The sequence below is a fragment of the Camelus bactrianus genome, chromosome 10, assembly GCF_048773025.1.
Source record: "Camelus bactrianus isolate YW-2024 breed Bactrian camel chromosome 10, ASM4877302v1, whole genome shotgun sequence".
Taxonomy (NCBI): Eukaryota; Metazoa; Chordata; class Mammalia; order Artiodactyla; family Camelidae; genus Camelus; species Camelus bactrianus.
This window is the reverse complement of record NC_133548.1, coordinates 4,862,001-4,885,076: the sequence shown is the minus strand read 5'-3', so window position 1 is coordinate 4,885,076 and position 23,076 is coordinate 4,862,001. Positions and strand designations below refer to the sequence as shown.

The 23,076-nt window shown below is 45.6% G+C and overlaps 1 protein-coding gene and 1 long non-coding RNA gene across 8 annotated transcripts in view; one reads left to right on the top strand and one right to left on the bottom strand.

The window, feature by feature from the left end:
* CHKA (choline kinase alpha) overlaps positions 1 to 15,105 on the bottom strand; it is a 55,557-nt gene extending 40,452 nt beyond the window's left edge. For 3 of the 7 annotated variants that reach the window (XM_074371615.1, XM_074371616.1, XM_074371620.1), the window contains exon 1: positions 14,504 to 15,101. In XM_074371615.1, coding sequence (XP_074227716.1) covers positions 14,504 to 14,826 — 323 coding nt within the window. In that variant the 5' untranslated portion in view covers positions 14,827 to 15,101. Of the gene's footprint in view, positions 1 to 14,503 lie in introns of all 7 variants that reach the window. The other 4 variants (XM_074371613.1, XM_074371617.1, XM_074371619.1 and 1 more) reach the window with 3 other exon arrangements.
* Positions 15,106 to 15,193: 88 nt separating this feature from the next.
* On the top strand, positions 15,194 to 20,600 carry LOC141578811 (uncharacterized). Its single transcript, XR_012509503.1, has 2 exons — positions 15,194 to 15,790; positions 17,658 to 20,600. It is a non-coding gene; the product is annotated as an uncharacterized LOC141578811 (long non-coding RNA).
* Positions 20,601 to 23,076: the final 2,476 nt, after the last annotated feature.

The following is a 23,076-nucleotide window of genomic DNA, read 5'->3' as shown; positions in this document are numbered from 1 at the left end:
GTGGTATATATATTTTTTCTGGTCATTTTCCTGAGCTCCTTTTTCCTATTTCTCTCTTTTTATTAAAATTGGGATCATACTGATTATATTGCTCTATAAAGTTCCTTTTTCACTTACGAGCATTTTCCATCAATTCAGCATTAAAAATCTGATTTTTACTCATGCAGAGAATTTCATCTTAAAGATATAGCATGGTTTAATCAATTGCCTACTGCTAAAGAGTTTTTCCATTATCTTTCACTTCTACACGTAACTCTACAATATGTATACCTGTATGTCAGTCTTTATGCACAATCTGAGGAGATCCTTTAAAGCTGGGTTTTCTGGGCCAAAGGGCACCAACATTTTAAGATTTCTTGATGCCTGCTGTCAAAGTGTCCTACAAAAGAGCCACACCAGTTCATTCTTCACCCATCAGTGGTGTCAGAATTCCTGTCTCCTACCTCAATTAACTTGTTTTTTTAATCAATTAAAACTTGATATATCAAAACATATTTTTTAAAACATTAAATTGCTAGTGAAGACAACTAAATTTTTTATTGCTTCAAGGCAACCAGTTTAAGTCTATGATATACATAAAGACAGCAAGTGGTATGAAATAATAAATGGCATGAAATATTTTAAAGCTAAAAAATTACTGCAAAATATTTTTAAGTATATCAATATGGGAAAATAGTTAAACTAGGAAACATACTGAAATTTAGCAACTTTAAATGGATTTCTTGTTGATACACCTTAGTGATTCTAGGCTAAGTAACTTCCCTCCAAATTGATAAATGTCAATTCATTACCCCTTTAAATAAAGCTATACCAATTAATTGCACTAATTATTAAGAGTCAAAAAGAAAACTGGAAAATGGAAAATAATAGATAATCTAAAAATCTGGTTGATCCAGAAATGGGTCAAAGATAATATGTCAGAGTAGGCAAAATATTGATTACAATTAATTTTAAAACACCTTGGCAAACTCCACGAAATCATTTCAAAACAAAAACTACTCCACAAAACTAAGATCTGGCATTTGATGCTACTTCCTCCCAAAGTTCCTTACAGTAGGAAATATCAACATTCCCTCCTGGTGTGAAAAGTCTTCTTAAAGTAGAAGCCTCAATGACAACTTGCTCTGCACAGCCAAATATGAACCAAAATGTTCCAAAGCGCACAGGACTATCAATCCTATATATTCTGTTACAAGTATACCTGTCATGAAAAATGCTCTAATGCTTTAGTACTTACACCAAATACATAGGTTATAAAAAGATTTCAAAATTCTGTTCGAAAGATCAGAATCTTATTTCAGAATGAAACAAACAGAATCTTAACACCAATTCTAAATGGCAGTTACATCTGGACAAAGGAAGGGAACCTGAGACCAACTTGGCAAAACGTTCAGATTTGATAAAGCTATTTTATTCTTTACTACTTTATGTCTGTCATTTTTAATAAATTATTTCACACAAAACTATATAGCATCTAATAAACAATCACCAGCATATACTTCAACAAATTCTTCTCAAAAATCACTTGGCAATTTAGTACATGTACAAAATCAAGATCACTGGTAACAAGGGGAAAAAAGGCGCTGGTAAAAGATCACAATGGGTTAAAGCAACAATAATCTTGTCCAATATCCTTTCAGTCACAACAGGGATATCTGTTGGGGTCCGTGGAGATCCTCTGACACTGGCCTCAAAAGACCAGTGACGTCTTCAAAAAGTTAAATGCTGAGTCACCACATGACCCAGCAATTCCACTCCTAGATATATACCCAAGAGAAATGAAAACATATGTCCTCACAGAAACTGCACACAAATGTTTATAATAGCCAAAAAAGGGAAAGAACCCAAATGTCCAACAACTAATGAATGAATAAACAAAATGTGGTATATCCCACAATGGAATATTATACAACCATGGAAAGGAATGAAGTACCAATACATGCTACAATATGGATAAACCTAGAAAACATTGTGCTAAATGAAAGAAACTGGTCACAAAAGGCCATACATATTGCATGATTCCATCTATATGAAATGACCAAAAAAGGCAAATCCATAAAAAGATTAAGTTAGATTAGTGGTTGTCAGGAGAGGGCAGAATGGGGAGAGACTGTTAAGAGTGCAGAATTTCTTTTTGAAGTGATGAAAATGTTGTGAAAAGACAGCAGTGGTTGTTGTATAACTCTGTAAAAATACTGAAAATCACTGAACTGTACTACTTAAAAGGGTGAATTTTATGTCATGAGAATTATATCCCAATAAAGCTGGTTTTTTTCCTTTCTAAATCAGTGATAACTTGCCTTAAGTAGTTGTGATTGAACACTGATTTGCTTGAACCTACGAATGACCACCCTATGAACATACAGCTCCATGTGTGTGACCCTTGGCAATCACCATGTGATGAAAATCTGCTCCCAACTACTGGACATGTCCACCGGGACTGCTAGACCCTAGGAGAAATCAAGCCCACAAAGATTCCTCTGGTTTTAGGATTCGGAAAAAAAGCAGCATTACCAAGGGCTTTGGAATGAGAAAAATGAGAGTTTCAGGAAGGCTGTATGGCTGCGCTGAGTTTCCAGCTTCCCACACCTGCGACTCTATTTAGAGGTGGTGCTTGTCCCGCACCTGCACCTTTCCTTGGGGCCTGGCCATACACTTCTTTTTCCCTCCCCACGTATCTTTCTGCCACCTTTCCTTGCCTCCTCAGTGTGAACCCTGTCAGACAGGGCCCTCACACAGACACAGCCCACCACCCTCCCCTCCACTCTCCCCTCACGTGGGCTCCACAACCAGGCACCTTCCACAACCCAGGTCCACAGGCTGCTGTAAAAGCCAGCAAGAGAAAACATCCCAGAATAAAGCCTGTGGAGGGAAGGTGTGCCCACGCCTGCAACCTCTGCCCTTTGCCCTCCTCCTATGGACTGACTCATTTCCGTGCTGTTCATAATCTCTGGACTTTTCAAAGTTTTTAGATTATACTTGGTAGTTGTGAACATCTCTGCACCAGGCACTCTATACAGCACTCTTAAATGCAGCATCCTGAATCCCACCAGCACGCTGGCAGGCCAAACGCGGGCAGGAAAACTGAGAAGCAGAGAAGATGACTTGGAAGAGACAAAATTTTCAAGAGCCTGTGTGCAGGGGAAACAAGCCACAACTTTAACTTCAGGCATTAATTACCCACCCACACTAGGTACTCCCTACATAGTCCTGAGCATCCCTACTCACAATCCACAAATGGACAAAGGGCAACTTACACACCAGGTCTGTTTGCGCCTCTCGTTAGTAAAATAGGGTCCCCCAAAAGGTCAGACACCTGGGGGGACCCTCGCCTTCTCCACATGACTCGTCCACGTGAACGTCACTTGGCCCTGGGCTATGACAGGATGCACGTCAGCCTGGGGACCATCGACTGGATCTGAGGGTAGAGATGTCTCCGGACTTTACTGCTTGTCTGAAAGATAGGACTCGTCATCATGCTTACAGTCATCTGAAGTCCCTGCCGGAAATCATACTTCTGCACGTCCCTTACAAGAAACAAGTACTGCTGCAGAGAACTGCTAATTACAAAAAAACCCGGGCAAAGATAGGGAAAGGGGTGTGTAACCACTGCCAAAACTGGAGTGCATACACGAGTGACCAGCTGAGACAGCCCTCATAACGTGTTAGGACTGGACCGGAGCCACCACTTCCTAACACTTTAACTTCCCTGAGCCCCTGGGGTTAAGAATGCCTCTCCCCTAGGCCCATGGCCCAGATTGCCTGAGATAAGCGTGATCAGTATAGAATCTGGTAACAATAGTCACTTAATAAATAGATTCTTTTATTGGTGATTAACTTAAGAAAGTAAATGCTCTGGTATTTAAACTGTCCTGGAAAGATCAAAATGATATTTCAATTAAAGTATAACACTATATGGCTATTCAAAGGAATAAGGCAGCTCAATAAATACCAATATAACACAATTGCTAAGACACAGCACTGCTTTTAGTGCAAAACAAGAGATCTGCTGTAAGTACTCAAGAGGGAGGGGAAGCTACACCTTCTCAGACCCTCGCACAGTGCCTGGCAATTGGCAGCTCTCAGTATATGTTGAAGAAATGGATATCCCCATATATACTAATAAATCATAACACCTCTCTGGAAGAACCATGAAGAACAGAGGAACAGTGCTGGCTTCCAGGGAGAGGTGCTGGGTGCCAGGGGCGGGAGAAAGAGTCCCTTTCATAATGTTTGGATTGTAAAACCAGTACATTGATTACCTACTCAAAAAATTATTTAAACAAAATGAACAAAAATAACTTCTTTTCCCAACTGTCCTTCGTAATCACTTCACGAGTAAAAAGAATGCTCAAGGAGGGAACTATCCCACTGAACTGAATCTTCTGGTTCGTCATCAAGTAGGTATGATGTACCATCCTAACTACAAGATAACTTCAAGGAGGGAAAGAGAAAACGGACATTCCCCTGCTGTGAGGCAGATGAGGAAATCCCATTGACCCCGAAGGCTGCTCAGCTCACCATCTGTGGCTCAGCTGTTCTGCACCCGGGAGGCCAGAGGTGCAAGAGTGCCCTGTGGCCACACAGAGCAAGAAGAGCCCATTGCAACGTGAGGAAGTAAGGGAGGGCGGCCTGAACAGTCCAGGAGACGTGATTTACTCGAGTTATGCCATGTGGGCTACTCTGACGTGGCAGCAGGACCGGTCTGCACGGCACAGATCTCAGGCACTCGGGGATGTCACGTCCTGGCAGGAGGTAGCCGGCAGCTCCAACCACAAGTGACATGGAGCAGGCAAGGAGAGCCTCTGTGCTTGCGGCACTAGCGGCTTCAGTGTTTTCAACTCTCTGTACCACCTAGATAATTTTTTTACGGGTTTGGAGTAAAATCACTTTACTAGGGTAACGGTTTACTGTATAGTATAGTTTTTATTTCAGCAACATGTATCTAAGCAGCTTTACAAATGGCCTGTATCTTTTCTCTGTAGACTTGCCAGGTCTTAAAGAGGTTATCTGTTTAATTCCACGGCATTCAGAGCAGGGCAAATCCACGCTGGGGGGATACCTGACTTGGTACAGTGCCCAAGGTCCTGAAATATGCCACTCCTAATATCAAACATCTAGATTGTATTTGCTCCAATTTTTAAATTGAGGGAAAATATACGTAACATACAATTTGCATTCTTAAACATTTTTAAGCGTACAGTCTGCTGACATTAAGTACATTCACACTGTTGTGCAACCAACTTGTCATCATCATCTACCTCCAGAACCTTAATCTCACAAAGGTGAAACTCTGTGCCCTTTAAATACGAACTCCCCATCCCCCTCTTCCAGCCCCAGGCACATCCCCCCCCCATTCCGTCTACTCTGTGCCTATGAGTCTGACTGCTCTAGGGATCTCACAGAAGTGGAATCATACAATATTTGTCCTCTTGTGACTGGCTTATTTCATTTAGCATAATGTCCTCCAGGTTCATCCAAGTTGTAAGATATCAGAATCTCCTTTTTATCAAAGCTGAATAATACTTGACTGTATGTATGTGCCACATTCTGCTCATCCATTCATCCACCAAAAGCATCTATGTAGTTTTAATCACCTGGAAAAGGAGTCACACCTAGGTGAGTCAGCTCAATGCTCAGACAACAGGAAACCTGCGACACTGCCTGCTCCAGAGAAACCTTTAACACAAAGGTTTTTCATCTGCTAAATTGAGATGGGAAGCTTCTGGTCTGCACCTAACCAACTGTGCTTCGCTGAAAACCAAAAAAGCCACTGAAACCTCTGCAAACACAAAGAATAGGGCACAAAGCCCGGCACACACAGGACTCAATCTCTCTGAGGCTCAGGGCCTGCACCCAGGAGTTTCAAGAGCATCATCTAAAAGTCAAAATGACCAGAAAACAAAACATAACCAGTATCTTAGCAGAAAAATCATCCTTAAGCCCATAGGGCTGCACACATGGGAAAATAGAAGACAGCATAATACCAAAACAGCTACTAACTGAGAACACAAACTGAGTAAGAAAAAAAGTGGATTTTTGCAAAATTTCTTCTAATCATCTAAAACTCAATTTGAAACAACCACAGCTCAGGGGAAAAATACAACACACACAAGTGGGTTGTGGCTCTGCAGACAGCTATGTGGCCTCCGTAAAACAGGGTAATAGTATCTGGTAGGGGTCTGTGACAATTACATGAGGGAATTCAGTTGCTCATTATCATCACCAATTGCAAGGCAAAGGTTAACCTTTCAGAGTGTGCCAGACAGAAAAAAGCCCAGTTTTGAGTCCTCTACTCCAGGGCTGCTCAACCGCAGCACTGCTGACATGTAGGGCCCGACAACTCTTTGATGGGGAAAGAAGAGGGGGCTGTCCTGTGCGCTGCACGATGTTTAGCAGATGTTTAGGATGCCAATAGGACAACCACCACCACTACCACCGAATCATGACAGTCAAACATGTGTCCAGACATTACCAAATGTCTAGCAGAAAGTGTTCTAAAATATCCATTTCAAGCCACCATCCTTAGCATCCCTGGGACACAGCATGCTTCTGCCCCCTCTTCCACCTTTCAGAGGGCAGGGATGCTCTCGCTGTCAACACAAAGTGCCCCACATCCCTGCTAGACCACACTGAGCTCCCAGGCCTTGCTTGTTTATTATTTCATCATAAGCCCCTGGACTACTGTGATACTCAACAAAGAAAGTACTCAGTACAATGAGATATGTAAATGCTGATATACCTGGAGATCACAGTCTCATTGTGGATGCAAAATAGGCTTACGGAGAGCTAAAGATGAGGGCTGTCCCACGGCAGAACAAGATTTCCTGACAGAGGAGAGGATGGTGAGATCATGGAGGAAGCCTGGGCTGGCTGCCAGGGCTCCGCTGGAGGGGAAAACCAGGAAGGAGACCAAGGGCATCAGGGTTGGAGCTGAACAAGCCAAGAGACTAGACTGAAAAAAACCTCCTGGAATTAATGAGCAATTATAGCAAGGTTATAGATACAAGGTTAATATATAAAGTTGGTCACTTTCCCATATACCAGCAATGAACAAGTAGAAGTGGAAATTAAAAACATATTATCAAATGACATAGAATGACGTACATTTCACTAATGTCAATTTCCTGACTTAGTGTATTTTAGCTAGACAAGATGTAAATAACCACTGAGGGAAGTAGGGTGGAGGGTACATGGAAACCTGTACTGTATTTGAAACTTCCTGTAAATCTACAAATATTTAAAATAAAGTTTAAAAAGTTGAAAAAAAATACCATTTACATTAGCACCCCCCCCAAATTAAATACTGAGGCATAAATCTGACAGATTATGTACAAGACCTATATAGGGAAAACTATAAAATTCTAATGAAAGATCTCAAAGAAAAACTAAATAAATGGAGAGATATTCCATGTCTGTGAACAGGAAGACTCAATCTTGTCAAGATGTCAAGTTCTTCCCTACCTGATCTATACATTCAATGCAATCTCAATAAAAATCCCAGCAAGTTATTTCGTGGATATCAACAAACTGATCCTAAACTTACAGGGAGAGGTAAACGACCTAGAATAGCCAACTCAATATTGATGAAGAACAAAGTTCGAGGACTAACCCTACCAGATTTCAAGACTTACTATAAAGCTACAGTAATCAAGACAGCGGAACAGAATGCAGAGCCCAGAAACAGACCCACATAAGTAGAGTCAACTGATCTTGACAAAGAATCAGTCAACTAATCCTTTCTCCATATCAAAGAAAATACCGTGGAGAAAGGATAGTCTTCTCAACAAATGGTGCTAAACCACTTGGACGTCCCATACGGGGAAAAAAATGAAATCTAGGCACAGACCTTACATCTGCACAAATTAACTCAAAATGGATCACAGACCAAAATATAAAATACAAAACTATAAAACTAGAAGATAACATTGGAAAAATCTAGATGACTTTGAGTATGGTGATAACATTTTAGATACAACTCCAAAGACATGATCCATGAAAGAAATAACTGATAAGCTGGATTTCATTAATATTACAAAAATTCAGCTCTGCAAAAGACACTATCAAGAGAATGAGAAACAAGCTACAAATTGGAAAAGAATATTTGTAAAACACACAACTGATAAAGGACTATTATCCAAAATATTCAAAGAACTCTCGAAATCCAACCATAAGAAAATAAACAACCTGATTAAAAATTGGCAAAAGACCCAAACACCTGACCAAACATATACAGATGGTAAGTAAGCATAGGAAAAGATCCTCAACATTGAATGTCATTAGAGAATCACAAATTTAAGCAAGATACCACTACACACCTACTAGAATGGCCAAAATCCAAATACTGATAAGACTAAATGCTGGTGAGGACGTGGAGCAACAGGAACACTCATTCACTGCTGGTGGGAATGCAAAATGGTGCACCACTTTGGAAGACAGTTTGGCGGTTTCTTACAAAATTAAACATACCCTTACCATACAAATCCAGCAACTGTGCTCACTGGTGTTTACCCAAATGAACTGAAAACTTATGTCCACACAAAAACCTGCACATGGAAGTTTATAACAGCTGTACTCGTAATTGCCAAAATTTCAAAGCAATCAAGATGTCCTTCAGCAGACAAATGGATAAAGTGTGGTACATCCAGAAAATGGAACATTATTCAGCACTAAAACAAAACATGCTATCAAGCCATAAAAAAGACATGGAAAAAGCTTAAATGCATATTATTAAGTGAAAGAAGGTAATCTAAAAAGGCTATACTGTATGATTCCAACCATATGACATTCTAGAAAAGGCAAAACTATGGAGACACTAAAAAGATCAGGAGTTAGGGTGAGGGAGGGATAAACAGGCAGAGGACAGGGGATTTTTAGGGCAGTGAAACTATTCTGTCGGATATTACAGTGGTGGATACTATACCATCATTATACATTTGTCCAAACCACAGAATGCACACCACCAAGAGTAAACCCTGATGTAAATTATGGACTTTGGGTGATAAAGATGTGTCAAAGTGGGTTCGTGGACTGGAGGAGGGATGATGTCAATAGTGAGGGAAGTTGTAGGGGGGAGAGGGAGGTATAACAGGAACTCTGTACTTTCTGCCCAATTTAGCTGTAAATCTAAAACTGCTCTAAAAAATTAACTTAATTAATTCTTTTTAAAAAAGAAGTAAGGCCACTGGAGGGACCAAATTTTCACATTAAGTAGTAAAAACAAAGTGTAAATGAAACTTTGTCTTGAAAAAATGAAACAGAATTATTTGATTTTATGTGCAAAACATAACAGGTTATAAATGCAACTATGTACATACAAAGGAAATCAAGCAGGGAGTTTGGGCATAATTTTTCCAAAAACCTTTACATGGCACCATAAAGCACAATCCACTCCTTATTTGACTTTCACTGTATAATTTTGCAAGTATAGCTGAGGACCTCGCCAGTCTTTTCAAGGGCCTCTCTGTCTTTTGATATTTAAATGATTCTGCTTTGAAGGGCCCATGGTAACACCCTGCCCATCAATTCTCAACTGGTAGTGGGCTTGTGTGGGCAAGTGTGTGAAAAGTTAACAGTCCTCGTTTTCTTTCATCAAACTTCATGATATCTTGCATCTTCTGAAAGATTTACAATTTCACTTCACAACTCACTGTGACTATTCCATCAATCAGCAATGAGAGCATCCCAATGTTCATAGCAGCACTATTTACAAATAGCCAAGACATGGAAGCAACCTAAATGTCCACTGACAGATAACTGGATAAAGAAGTTGCAGTCTATTTATACAATGGAATACCACTCAGCCATTAAAAAGAATAAAATAATGCTATTTGCAGTAACATGGATGGACCTAGAGATCATCATTCTAAGCGAAGTAAGCCAAAAAGAGAAAGAAAAATACCATATGACAGCACTCATATGTGGAATCTAAAAGAAAAGAAGAAAAAAGCAGACACTATGAACTCATCTACCAAACAGAAGCAGACTTGCAGACATAGTAAACAATCTTATCGTTACTGGGAAAAGGAGGTGGGAAGAGATAAATTTGGGAGTTTGAGATTTCCAAACATTAGCCACTATGTAAAAAAAAAAGTTTCTTCTGTACAGCACAGGGAATTATGTTCAATATCTTGTAATAACCTTTAATGAAAAAGAATATGAAAATGAACATACGTGTGTATATGCATGACTGGGACATTGTGCTGTACACCAGAAACTGACACACTATAACTGACTGTACTTCAATAAAAAATTTTTTTAAATAATGATTTCTTAGCATCAATCTTAAAAAACAAACAAACCAGCAATGAGAGTAATAACAAACCTCAATTTGGGAGACAGAGACAGAAGCAAGTGCTAAGCTGAGATGTCTGGGCATGGACGAGATTTTCAAGTGGTCAGTTCATTAATGACAATTATCACATTACAACAATTTTTTTCTTTCCCTATACCATACATATCTGGAGGGACTCAGGCCACCAGTAGTCTAATAACAAGGACCCCTGTCATCACATTAGAAGGATAGCAAAGAAGCCAACTTAAGCTAAAACCCAGTGGCTACAGTCAGGCAGGCACTGTTCTACTGCTGGAGATACAAAGATGAACATGACACTCTCTAGGAATTCAATCTAGCAGAGTTGAACGAATAAACACAAACAAATGTGGTAAGTGCTGGGATATAAAGGTGTGTATGTATGAAATGCAATGAAAGAAACATACATGAGGAAGAAATTAATTCTGACTGGCTCTCTAAATTAGGCCTTGAACAAGGTATTCTAGAAGCAGACACCAGGCTGCCAAGGAAAGTGTAGAAGCAAAGAAAGGCCTGGAGACTGAAAACACAAAGCTCATTCAAGAAATGCAAGGTCAAGTGTAACTAGCTCACTGTTAGTTGCTTCTGGTTAGAGGAATGGAGTGATTTTAAGACAACAGCAAAAAAAAAGGAACCACTCTGAAAAAGTAGGCTGGGGCCCAAGCATGCAAACAAATTTGGATTTTATTCTCTAGCTACAGGAAGCCACAGTAAACTTAAACAAAGAGTAAGGTATTTGAGAAACCCCTGGCAATGGGACATAGGATGGGGGTGGGGTGGGGGATGATGTGGAGGACTGAAAGTGCCAGGGCATCCACAGGCACCTCCTGTAACAGTGTTTAAGCAAGGACAGCGGGCCTGGACTCCTGGCCTCGGAAACAGCAAAGCGGGCACACAGCAGGGGTGGGTGCAAAAGCGGTTCACCAGGTTTTAGTTGCCACCGAGCACTGAGGAGGGGTTTCTGAGGGAATGCAAAGAGTTAGAAACAATCCTGGGAATCCAGCCAACTCCTGTTAATAACTCAATGGAAAAAAGCAGGAGCAGCATATTCCAGGGTGGGGAGGAGCAAAGGGTTAAACGTGGGACAGACTAGACGGATGGAATTGAGGTGATGAGGTCTCCTAGACCAAAGAGGGACCAGCACTCAGCAAAAAGTTGGGGCTGGAGAAATGGATCCAGAAGTGTCAGTAACGGCTGAGCTGGAAGCTGTACATACAGCTGCCTACTGAGGGCCACTGAATTTCAACCAAGAGCACCTCACTTTGAATTGCCTCATTTGTCTTTTTTTTTTTTTTTAAGCTAGGCATCGCTCACTTTCCCATATCCTAAATCACCTCTTTTCTGCTTATTAAACTCATTCCATAACTACATTCTATTCTAGAAAAGAGGGCTGAGAGACAATGTACTATATATACCATACAACATTATCTGAAAAGGTCCACCAAACCAAAAGGAAAGCTGAGTTTCCAAGACTACTAATTCCTGGAGGAAAGAAACAAAACATCTTTGATGAAATAGAAGTTCTTATCTTAAGGTAAGACAAGAAAAATTTAAACATAAAACTTTTTCTCTGCCCTTTGGCCTCCTCCATCCCCTCTGGTGTGCAGGGTGCATCTACATTATGCGTCAACCAGACTCCTCGACAGACACCTGCTCAACCACAGACATCAATTTTCCTTCTTCTGGCACCAACCACATGACTCCTTAGAAGATAACTTTCCTTTCTCAATCCTGAAAGGGGTCACGATGACCCACCACTCACCATGCACGTGAACTTTAGGCACAATGTCAACATATCATTTCCCTTAAAGATAGAGATGGGCCCAGAACAGACTGGTCAGACCACTCAGGGAGATACTGAGCCACACTTAATGGAAGTTCTTTGTTTAAATATTTATTCATGACCTTATTAATGTTACTAGCTATATACTTGTACTTTATTTTATAAGATTATTGTTTCTTGTATTACCAAATGTGTGACTGAGCCTCCAATAAAATTAATGATGATTAGGCTACTTGAAATGATCAACCAAATACATAGTTTTATAGACCCATGATTGTCATAGCGTAACTCTAGACATGAGAAGAAGGAACAAGAGGGAATTTTTTCCTAGAGTTTAACGGACTAGTAAAGTAGGCGGTCCAGAGACTTTCGGCTACTGTTAACAGGGCCTAGTCAATGAAATCGGCACCTGACCTGGGAATGAGCATTCCTAGAGCAGTGGGACAAATTGCTCACCAAATGCCTCTCAAAACTTGGTCAAAATTGAGACCAAAAGTGAAGGGAATGTAGAATACAGAATGTTGCCCACCATCCAGTTCTACAAGAATTAAGTCATTAGCCACTGCAGTCACTGACCTGACCGGCTACAATGCACCCTGAAAGGAATTCAGGGCAAAGATCAGGACGAGGCACATTGTACTTTGGGAAAACTGACAGAACTGACCCTCAGACAGATATTTTCAGGGGAAATTTTTTATAAACCTGGATTCTTGCATCTTCCCATACTTAAAAAGGTGCTAAGACCATTAACTAAAATGTTTGTTCCTCGTGACTAACAGCAACCTTCTACTACAACCTTCTACTGAGATGTGTTTGATTGCACGTACCCCCTTCACCAAAACTACATGTCCACTGGCCTCCCTCTTTACCTCTTCAGAACAGTTCTCAGGGGTCTCTGAGAGACAGTCTCCTGGGTTACAATCCTCAGTCCAGCTCAAATAAGATTTTCCATTTCTTTCTTAGATTGACTAATGTTTAATTTATTGACATCCTCAGTGCTTTTAGAATGTCAGGTTTGAGCAAAACACAAAGGTTTATCTAATGAGTGACATTCCCCACGAGAGGGCCACAAAAATGTCTTAAGGCTGGATACAGGGTGTTCAAATGTTTTCACAGGCAACAGGCAGGAGCACTGGAGTAGGAGGAAGTGTGTACAAGAGGCCTGGCAGCTCACTCTGCCGTGGGCACATAGCCACTGACCTCAGGCAGGTCACTGCCCTTCTCGGTTTTTCATTTTGATGATCTAGGATCATCTTGATGGCCTAGGATCATCTTCTCACTGAGAACTTTCAGGCCAAGCTAAATGTAATCATTTTGAACAGAGTTTCATGTTTTAAAAAAAGTTTCATTAGGCAATTCAGGGATTATTTAAACACCTTTGGCTTTCTTTTCACTTTCTACCTTCTGGCTCTCACTGCATATCTTTAAGAGGGGCCACAGGCACAAAAAAGAAAGTGAAGCTCAGTTTTGCTGCATTTGCAGCTCTAGTGAAAAACTGGGCAAAGAAAAGGAGTCAAATGACTAAAACTGGATTTGGGGATTATCGACTGCAGCCAGCCAGCAAGTTTCTAGATACTGCACCCAACCTGGTCGACCAGTTAAAAGAAAATTAGTAGAAAAAGATAACACATTTTTAAAGGTCTAAATAGAAGGATGCCCACTAAATGTTAAGTGGTTATCTCATGGGAGCAGTGGTGACAAAAATCAAATTTATGTTTTCTTTTTAAATCAGTATGTACACACACGCATTGTTTGTGATTTAAATTTGTGATTAATTTTTTTAAGCTTATAAAAGGCAGAAAAATCTTTCTACCTTACTTAGTATTTTTGGAGCCACTCATCCTAACTTTGGCTGGTAACACACCTACATGTCTGAACAGTATTCGAGGGGGAATGAGCAAATGTCACCCCTTCACCGCTAACAAATGTCTCTTTCGGTGGGAAAAAAAATCCAGTCATGGACTTGAGGAACGAGTGAAAGTTAGCAAGTGATCTTTTTAAACCAGCTACAACATCCCTCCTTTATTCAAGGCCCGAAATCGCAAAGGGACTTTCTAGGCACATTATAAGCTTTTGTACAAAATACAAGTTTGTGATGGAACATTGTTGTTCTCCTGACAACAGACCCGTTACCCCATGAAACCCATTACTTTTTTCAACAGCTTGCCTTCTGGAGAGTCTTGGGTGGCCGCGGGGCCCGTCCCACGGAATTTGGTTTGGATTTCACAAGGGCTGGTGAAAGGAGGTTCTGGCCGGCGGAAGTGCCCCTCAAACTGCCCGGTGCCCCAACCCAGCCCACCCGCCGACCCCGACCACGACACAAGCCCCGCCCCCGACCGGCGTCACCCGACCGCGTCCGCGCAGCCCGCTAGCCCGCCCGCCCGCCCCGGCGCGTCGCCGCCACCGACCTGATGACACTGATGTGGAACTGGTCCTCGCGAAGGCCCCGCCAAGCGCCAGGCAGGAACTCCTTGCACCACAGATAGGCCCTGCGCCGCGTCCGGGGCTCGGGCTGCTCGTCGGCCGGCGGCGGCGAGGGCAGCGGCGGCGGCGGCGGGGGCAGCGCGAGCGGCGGCTGCCGGCCGCCCAGCTGCTTGGGCTCGAGGTCACTAGCGGCGTCACGCTGCTGCCCTACGCCGGGAGCCGGGGCCGCGCTGCCGCTGCTGCAGCCCAGCAGCAGCCCGAGCGGCGAGGGCTCCACCTCGCCCCCGTTGCAGAACTTAGTCTTCATGCCAGGCAGGCGGCCGAGGAGGCGCGGTCGGCCGCAGCGCGAGAGAGCGAGGCTCAGGGTCTGGCCGGGCGCCCCCCTCACGGAGGCTGGGCGCGGCGGTCCCTCACCGGCTCGCTGACGGGCTGGCCGGGGACGGTGGCGGTTGAGGGCACGCCGGGCTGACACGGGGCGGCGGCGGCGGCAGCGGCGCGGAGGCAGCGAGAGGCGGGCGGCAGCGGCTCTCGGCGGTCCTGCTCGCCGCGGCGCTCGCTCCTATACCGCCGCCGCCGCACGAGGAGCGCCGGCTGCGTCACAGCCCGCCCTCGCGGTTGCCGCTGATTGGCCGCCACCCCTCCGCCCACCGCATCACAACCGCCTCTGCCCTCGCCACGCCGCCTCCCCATTGGCTGCGGCAGCACACCGCCCCTCACCGTCCATGGTGCTGTGGAGAGGGGCGGGGCCTCGCGGGGGGCGGGGCGTCGCGCCAGCACCCGGGACGCGGGGATGAAAGCAAGCAAGGCGCGGGGTCTCCCCGAGAGCAGGCAGGGGACTGGCAAGTGGGCCCCTGAACCTCGTGAGACACCCCCCGAGCTTGACTGGGGGCTGAAACGGTGCCTGGACCCCTCGAAACCTGCAGGACATCAGAGGCTGGGGCCTGGCAGGGGGCAGGCAGGAAGCTGGTGCCTGGAGGCTGGCTTCTCTTTCCGCATGACCTTGGGGCGAGGCACCTCCTGCAGCTCCGTGCGTGTGCTTTTATAACATTTCTCAGCGCCAGGTCAGCCCCCTGCCGCTCCCCGTCCAAGATGGAGCCTGAGAAATTGTCCCCAGGTCAGAACCGAGCCCCGAAAGGGAGAAGTGACTGATTCAAGGCCTCAGAGCCAGGCTGCAGACTCAGTTTCCCTGTCCGTGGTGCTGAGGACACCAGGGCCTAGAGACTCGGGGCGGCCAGGGCGGCATCCGCGGCCGCTCTGAACACTGGCCAAAGGTGAGTGGCTTTGTGGGTGTCGCCCCGCCCGCCCCCGCGCAGGAGGCAGCCCCGTGACTGTGACTAACGCACCTTTGCCCTAGGGGGATGAGGGCCCCTGCTCCCATTACCACACACTGCCTCATGTCCCACACTTCTCTCTCACCTTGCCGCCTCAATCCCTTTCCGAAAGTAAGTGGAGTAGGGATATATTTTAAAATTATGGATCCTATTTTATCCGGTTTGAGCTGGGACAAGAGGTTTTCCTGGCTGCTTAGGAAATTCAGTGCCTGGCGTACAGGAAATGACTTCTGTGTGGGAATTTCATAGTCTTCGGGAAGCAAACATCTCTTTTTAGCAGTGTGTAATTGGCTGAACTTGCTCCAAGAAAAGTGAGTTTATTGAACAAAAGGATTATGATGAAAGGGGGCTTTTATCAAGACAGCTGTGGAGGTGGGCCTGGATATTGGACTGGAGTGAGGTGGGAGCTGTCCAGGCTTTTAAGAGTGTCCAAATAGGAGTCCCATTGGATCTTGGAAAAGCTGAGAAATCAAGGTCTCCAGTCAGGCCATTTAGATAAGGAAACCAAGGACTTTGTCTAAAAATACCAGCCCTCAGAAGGTGGGGCTGTGTCTGTGGCCTGCCCAGGTGACAGGCCTTCATCCTACTGGTCCCTGGCAGTGGCCTGGTAATCTCAGAGGAATCCCAGAAACCTGGCCGTGGGACGGCACTGAAAGTAAGAGTTCAGCCTCTGTCATTTGAAGTAACTCAGGTGTCTGCTGTTTTGGGCTATTAGAACCCACATGCCCTTTTATGGGATTGCAGTTCCCTGTGGGAATAGGAAGTTGCCTCATGAAAGATGTTGGGAAAGTTACATCTGTTATTGCCTCCATTTAGTGGATGTGGAGACTGAGTCCTACAGTGACTGCAGGACTCAGGTGAGGCCCCTTGGCTAAGATGAGGAGCATGGCCAATGTCCTGGCTTCTATGTGTGAAGAGCACCATGTCCCTGTGGAAACATTTCCCCTACAGTCAAATTCAAGTCCTGAACTTGGCTCTCAAAGGCCCATCCTTGGACTGGCCATTCAGGGCCCATCCTTAGCACTGGAATGGTCAATTCCATGCCAAACCTCCCAAACCTTGAGGCAGAGACTGAGGAAACTTGGTATGTAGTAATGCTAATGTATTTGGTTTTACATGAAAAAAGACTAATTCTGCTCTTAGAAGTTGGGGGAGCCTCCCAGGGGTGTTTCATCTGGGCTTTGAAAGGTTGAGAAGGCATGTCTACCAGGCAGTGGAGCCTCAGGCTGCTTAGCTCTGCATTGGCATAATAGTAACTTTCTAGAATCATCTGTGAGGATGTATAGTGAAGGCAAGCAGGGCACGTGGTAGGTGCTTAGGGAAAATGCCAGACATTTCACTATCTAAAGGAGAAACCCAGAAGGACAAATATGCCCATGACCCTTGAGGTGGCAACCTTATTCCCAAGACTTCTTCCCAAGAAAAGTCCTCTGAAGCAAAAAGCCCTGTGCATAAAACTGTCCCTCACTACGTTATCTCTAAGTGAAGGAAGTTGGAAATAACCTAAATGTTTGTCTAGTGCCCTGGACTGGGCTACAAAGGATGTAGGTGTATCAGGAGGAGTTAAACCAAAGTCAAACCAATTAGCAGAGTGAAGTTGGTAGGAAGAGTTCATTTTGCATACATTTCTTGAGTGCCCTCAGTGCACCAGTCGTAGGGCTAGGCCGCACTGGATGGTGAGGAAAACAGCTATGCCTGGTCCTGCTCCAGTTGAATAGCATCACTGCCCACCCCACCGCCGCCGCCCTCTCCCTCTCCCCTCATCCTTGTTTGTTGGTTTATTGTGCGTTGTCTGTCTCCCCTGCAGACTGGAACGTCCAGGAGAGCAGAGACCTTGAGTGTCCTGTTTGCTGCGTGCCCAGCAAGGCCTGATGTCTGTAGATGCTCAGAAGTATTCACTGAATGAACAAAGTCCTGGCTCAGCATTTACTAACTGTATGGCTTGGGGTTGAGCCTCAGTGTCCTCTGCTGTAAAATACAGATTATAACCCCTGGGGCACAGGGTTGTCATGAGGGGTGAGAGGATGCATGCGAAGTGGTTGGGAAACACCCCCCGCCCCCCACCACCCACCACTGTATTGCTGTTCCATGCATTGCGCTGCATGGCTTGGCTTCTCTGCCAGCAGCTGGCATTCAGGGATGAATAGTGCACACACCTGTAGTAACTCAGTCTCGGAAGACAGTGTTGTGTAAGAAAAAAATTCAGACTAGAATGTACATTCTGATCGCCAAAAAGTGATCATTTGTGCACATGTGGATGAGGCTTGGAGAGAAATTGGCTATGACAGGCACTGGAGAGTGCATTCCAATTATGGAATCTGTTCTCCGAGGACATCAGAAAACATTTTCCAAAAGCTCTTTGATGCTGAATTCTGAAAGCAGACACGGTGTGGGTGATGGGCCTAAGGAGGGATGTGGGGAGAGATCGAGCGGGAGGTCCCTGTCCAGTCTCTGGCCTTCCTACAGACTGGTTCCCCTAGTCTGACCTGCGGGGCCTGGTAGGGGAGTCGTCAGGGCCACTGGGCAGAACAGAGGGGTCCTCTCTTGGGCCCCAGCCCTGCCACCAGCTTCAGCTGCAAGGCCTGTTCCTAGGAAGGGCTTTGTGAGTCTGCCTCCCTTCAAAGCGAAGGGCCGCTTGTCAAGCCCTCGGTAGGAGCAGGCCCTTTACTTGTAGCTCAGCACTTGTGAATTTTCCCTGCCAGCAGTGAGGTGGGTGTAATCAGCACCTAACAGTAAGAAGGCTGAGCTTCACTAGGAAGTGAAACTATTTGTCCAAGGCAGGTAGCAAGAAGGACAGTACCCAAGGACCCACCCAGGACTCCTCTCTGAATGTGGGGGAGCCCCATTCTTCTGCACCAAAATCACCTTTGACACAGGAGGTCCTAGGCACTTGGCATAATGCAAGTTCCCCAGAGGACTGGAGAAACAGACCTGGGCTGGGCTCACCGCCTGCTCCCAGGCTGTACTTGGGACCAGACATCCCAAATTCAGTTCTGACCCTTAAAATATTGATGTAAGCGCAAAGAGGCTGATGGGCTGAAATCCTGCATGCTCAAGATTGGGTTACAGCCCCCACCAGCAGTGTAATGTGGAACAGGGCTTCTCACTGAGTGCCTGGGTTTGGCCCCAGGCCAGGATGCTCATCAGCTGGAGAAAGCCAGCAGCTTCCTAGAGGTCTCCAAGGCCAAGCACGACCTTTCTCAGAGGCGCCCTTCTACCATACCCCTAGCCCCAGCACTTCAGGGCCACAGGCAGGACCTAGAGCCCAGAGTTTAATGAAAGCAGTGAGTTGTATACCCACATGTCTTGTGGGTGGGACAGGCCCTCGCCACATTCCCCATGTGTAGCATCTTTGGAGCTTATGCCTCCACCAGCTGTGTGGCCTTGGGCAAGTTACCTACCCCTCTAAGCCAGACAGAGATCATTATTCCTACCCTACAAGGTTGCTGGGGAAATCGCGGGAGCCAGCCGGAAAAGGGTGGGCTCAAGTTCAGGGCCCCACAAAGGGTAGCTGCGCCTTTCTATTGATTGTTAGCTGGATTCCCAGAGGCTGGCAGAGAGCAGTCATTACTGGTTGTTAGTAAGGGTGGCCCTGCAGCACGGGGCGGGGGTGGGGGTGAAGCAAGAGCAAAGCCTGCAGGAGGTCTGGCAATTGGCAAAGCAGGAGGGCCCCCCAGAGGCCTACCAGGGCCTGGGGCCACTTCCATTCTTTGAGGCTTCTAGCACTTTCAAAAATGAAGAAACACAGGCATTACTTGTTTTATTACACCTCGTAGATACTGCATTTTTTCCCAAATTGAAGGCTTGTGGCAACCCTGCATTGAATAAGCCTATTGGTAGCATTTTTCCAACAGCATTTGCTCACTTCATGCCTTTGTCACATTTTGGTAATCTTGGCAATATTTTCATCTTTTTATTATTATTATTATTATATTCATTTTTGTGGACAAAAAAATATTGTTACGGACATGACAGGCCAGCCAAGAAACAAGCACCACTCGGAGGGTTGGAGTACTCAGATTTATTACGCCGGGGGGCTCAGAGGGGCTTCTGCTCCGAAGCTCTGAGCACCTCCAAGACGTGCACATGAGGTTTTATAAGGTTAATTACAAGTATGGGGCTATTAGCCAATAAGGTTCAAACAACAAAAAGCTAGGAATCAGTACACTGGAGCTTATCAATTTGGAACAGATCACGTTACTGACACTTGTTGAGCTTGGATTTACGAGTTAGCTTGTTAGCCCAGTAAACTGACACTAAACTTTAGATTTACGAGTTAGCCCGGCAGAACTTAGATCAGTAAACCGACACTTATCACACTTAGATTTGTGACTTAGCTCGTTAGCCCAGCTGGGCTTTTCCTTCACAATATTGCCTGGCATTTCAGTAAACAGCGAATGTTGCCCGCCACCAAGCCATCAGCCACTGCACCCAGAGGGGAATTCAGCAAGGAGAGAAACAAGATAATGGCCCTGGACAAGATGCACAGCAAAGGAGTGATTTCAATAAGCCCAGACTCTTGCATCTTCCCATGCAGAGAAAAGCACTAAAATCATTAACTTGAGGTGTCTGGGTTTTGTGATTAGCAGTCATCTTTTGATGTTCAACTACAAGTTTGTTTGTTTTCCTGCAAAAACTCTTGTATATCCTGGCTCCTCCGTCTTGGGAACAGTTCCTCAGAGTTATCTGAGAGGCTGTTTGTCGGGCTCTAGTCCTCAATAAGTTCCCCAAATAAAACCTAACTCTCCAACTTCAGTTGTGTGTTTTTTTAAGTTGACCATATATTACAAAAAGATTACCACTTGCTGAAGGCTCAGATGATAGTATTTTTTGGCAATAAAGTGTTTTTTAATATTTAATTTTTACGGTATGCACATTGTTTTTTTAGACATACTATTGCACACTTAGTAGACTACAGTACAGTATAAACATAACATTTATATGCACTAGAAAACCAAAAAATTCATGTGATTCCCTTTATTGCAATATTCACTTTATTGAGGTGGTCTGGAACTGAACCCGTAGTATCTCCTTGGCACGCTTGTACCTCAATAAGATTATCAAAACTTTGAAACACTTTAGCTGAGCAAATCAATGCCTTTAACACACATGCAAAAGATCCCATACAAGATGATTTTACTCTTCACAAGCTAATGGGATTAATTTAAAATAATTACAGTTCATAGAGCACTTCAGTGGTGTGGTGTGAAGGACATCTTTCAAGCCTGAGCAGATCTCTCTGTGACAATCTAACTCTCCTTGCTTAGAAATGACACCAAACACCTAAATCTGAGGCCTTTGGACACACGAAGGGCCCAGTGGTAGGCCTTGGCAATGACTGTCCATCTACTAGAATTGGTCCCTGGGGCCCCCAGTGTGTCTTCCCTGTGTCCTCACAGCCTGCGTTTTAAGCCAGGCCTTTCAAACTCATCTTTCAAATTTGGTGAAAACTTGTCTTGTGGTTCTGTGCCCTGAATACATTACTTTTATAATATAATAAATGCAGTTTTTCAAAAAGATCCCAGTTATGATGGAAGTCACACTGCAGGGACCAGACTTCTGGGCTAGGAGTGGGGAAATCTTGGTTCAGGCACTGCACGCCACTGTCCTCCTCTCTCTCTGTCAGCCCTGGGCCCTGCAGGCTGGACTTGTGCCAGGTGGCCTTGGGATGGCTCTCCTTTCTATGGAGAAGAACCAGCAGGACCCAAGGACCCCTTGAACAGATGGGTAAGCTGACGCCCAGGGGCGCAGGCAGGAAGCAGCGGTTCTGCTTACCCAAGATGCCTTGGCAGCGCTGGGCCATCCCCTTCCCCATTCTCCCAACTCAGGATCTGGTTCGTGCCTCCTAAAGGATATCCCCTCCCAGGAGAACTTGCCGTCCCCAGCCCAGATGCCCCTGACCCTCTGTGTGACCTTGGCCAGTAGCAGAGCTGCTCAGAAGGCTATCTAACAGGGCAGAGGGAGGCTTGGTGGCAGAAAGGGGGAAATGGGAAAGAAGAAGGAGGAAGGTGGCCTTGGAATCCACTTGGTCCCGGGAAGCAGTGGCCTTACTCTCCACTCCCAGCCGTGCTGCCAGGCCAAATTCCAAGGCCAGGGGCTGCCCTGGAGGAAAGGAATCTGGCGGGACTGGATTCCTGAGCCCTTCTTTTCTCTTTCTAGGGCACTGGGAGGAGGGGCAGGTGGGGGGCAGGTGGGGGGCTGCTGGGGGCGAAGGGCAGACATGGGTGGGGCCTGCGCAGGGCCCCAGACGTGCCTCTGCAGCTGCGCCTCTGGACCGACCCCCCACCCCCACCCCCTGCCTCTCAGTGCTACACATCCCTTCCCTCCCTGGCTTGGGACCTGGTTGGAGCTTCCCCACCATTGGGCCAGGAGCAGCAAAAGGCTTTTCCGGTTTCCTCTGACCGGCTTGATGAGGCGGCTTTTGGCAATTAGAGCTTATGTTTACAATGATAGCAACAAGGAAATGCCCGAGGCAGCTACGCCAGCCTGGAGGGGGGCAGGTGGGGAGAAGGGCCCTGGGCCATCAGCAGCTTTCCAGCAGCTTGCACCTGGTGATGGAGCAAAGGTTCCGGTGCCCGAAAGCAGGACCAAGGACCCGTGGCCCTGGCGCTTATACCGTGAAACCGCCCCCCCCCCCCCCGTCCTGGCCACCTGCATCTGCAGACCCCTCAGTCCCTCTTCCTCCTTCAGTGCCTGCACGTTGCACATGTGCAATGAATGTGTAAATAAATGAATGAATAGATTGGGATTCCTGAGGTGGTGGTGCAGGGCAGCCCCAATTCTAATCTCACCTCCGTCACTTATTTGACATTTGGCGCTGGACAGGTGATTATTCTCTCTGTGTCTCAGTCCTTGCCTGCACAACGGGAACCATTGAGTACCCACCTTCTTATGGTTGTTAGAAGGATTAAATGAGTGAATCGTTACAGAACGTTTAGAACAGAGTGTGGCCGGCCGCTGGAGTGTGGAAAGAAACACAGTGTGCTCCAGGCTTCGTCCACCTGCACGACCACCCTCACGGCCTCTGTGCCCTTGACCTCTCAATTGGACCCTCTCTTCCTCCAGGGATGCTGCCCTCACTATGCGCTTTCTCACCACCAGAAATAGTCCCATCCTGACATGTGTTACCAGCACCCTGCTTTAGATATGCCAGCTCCTATCTTTTGAGCTTAGGGCTTTCCACTGGGACCCTCCCTGGCTCCCATTTCTCACCCTTTCAACCCTCC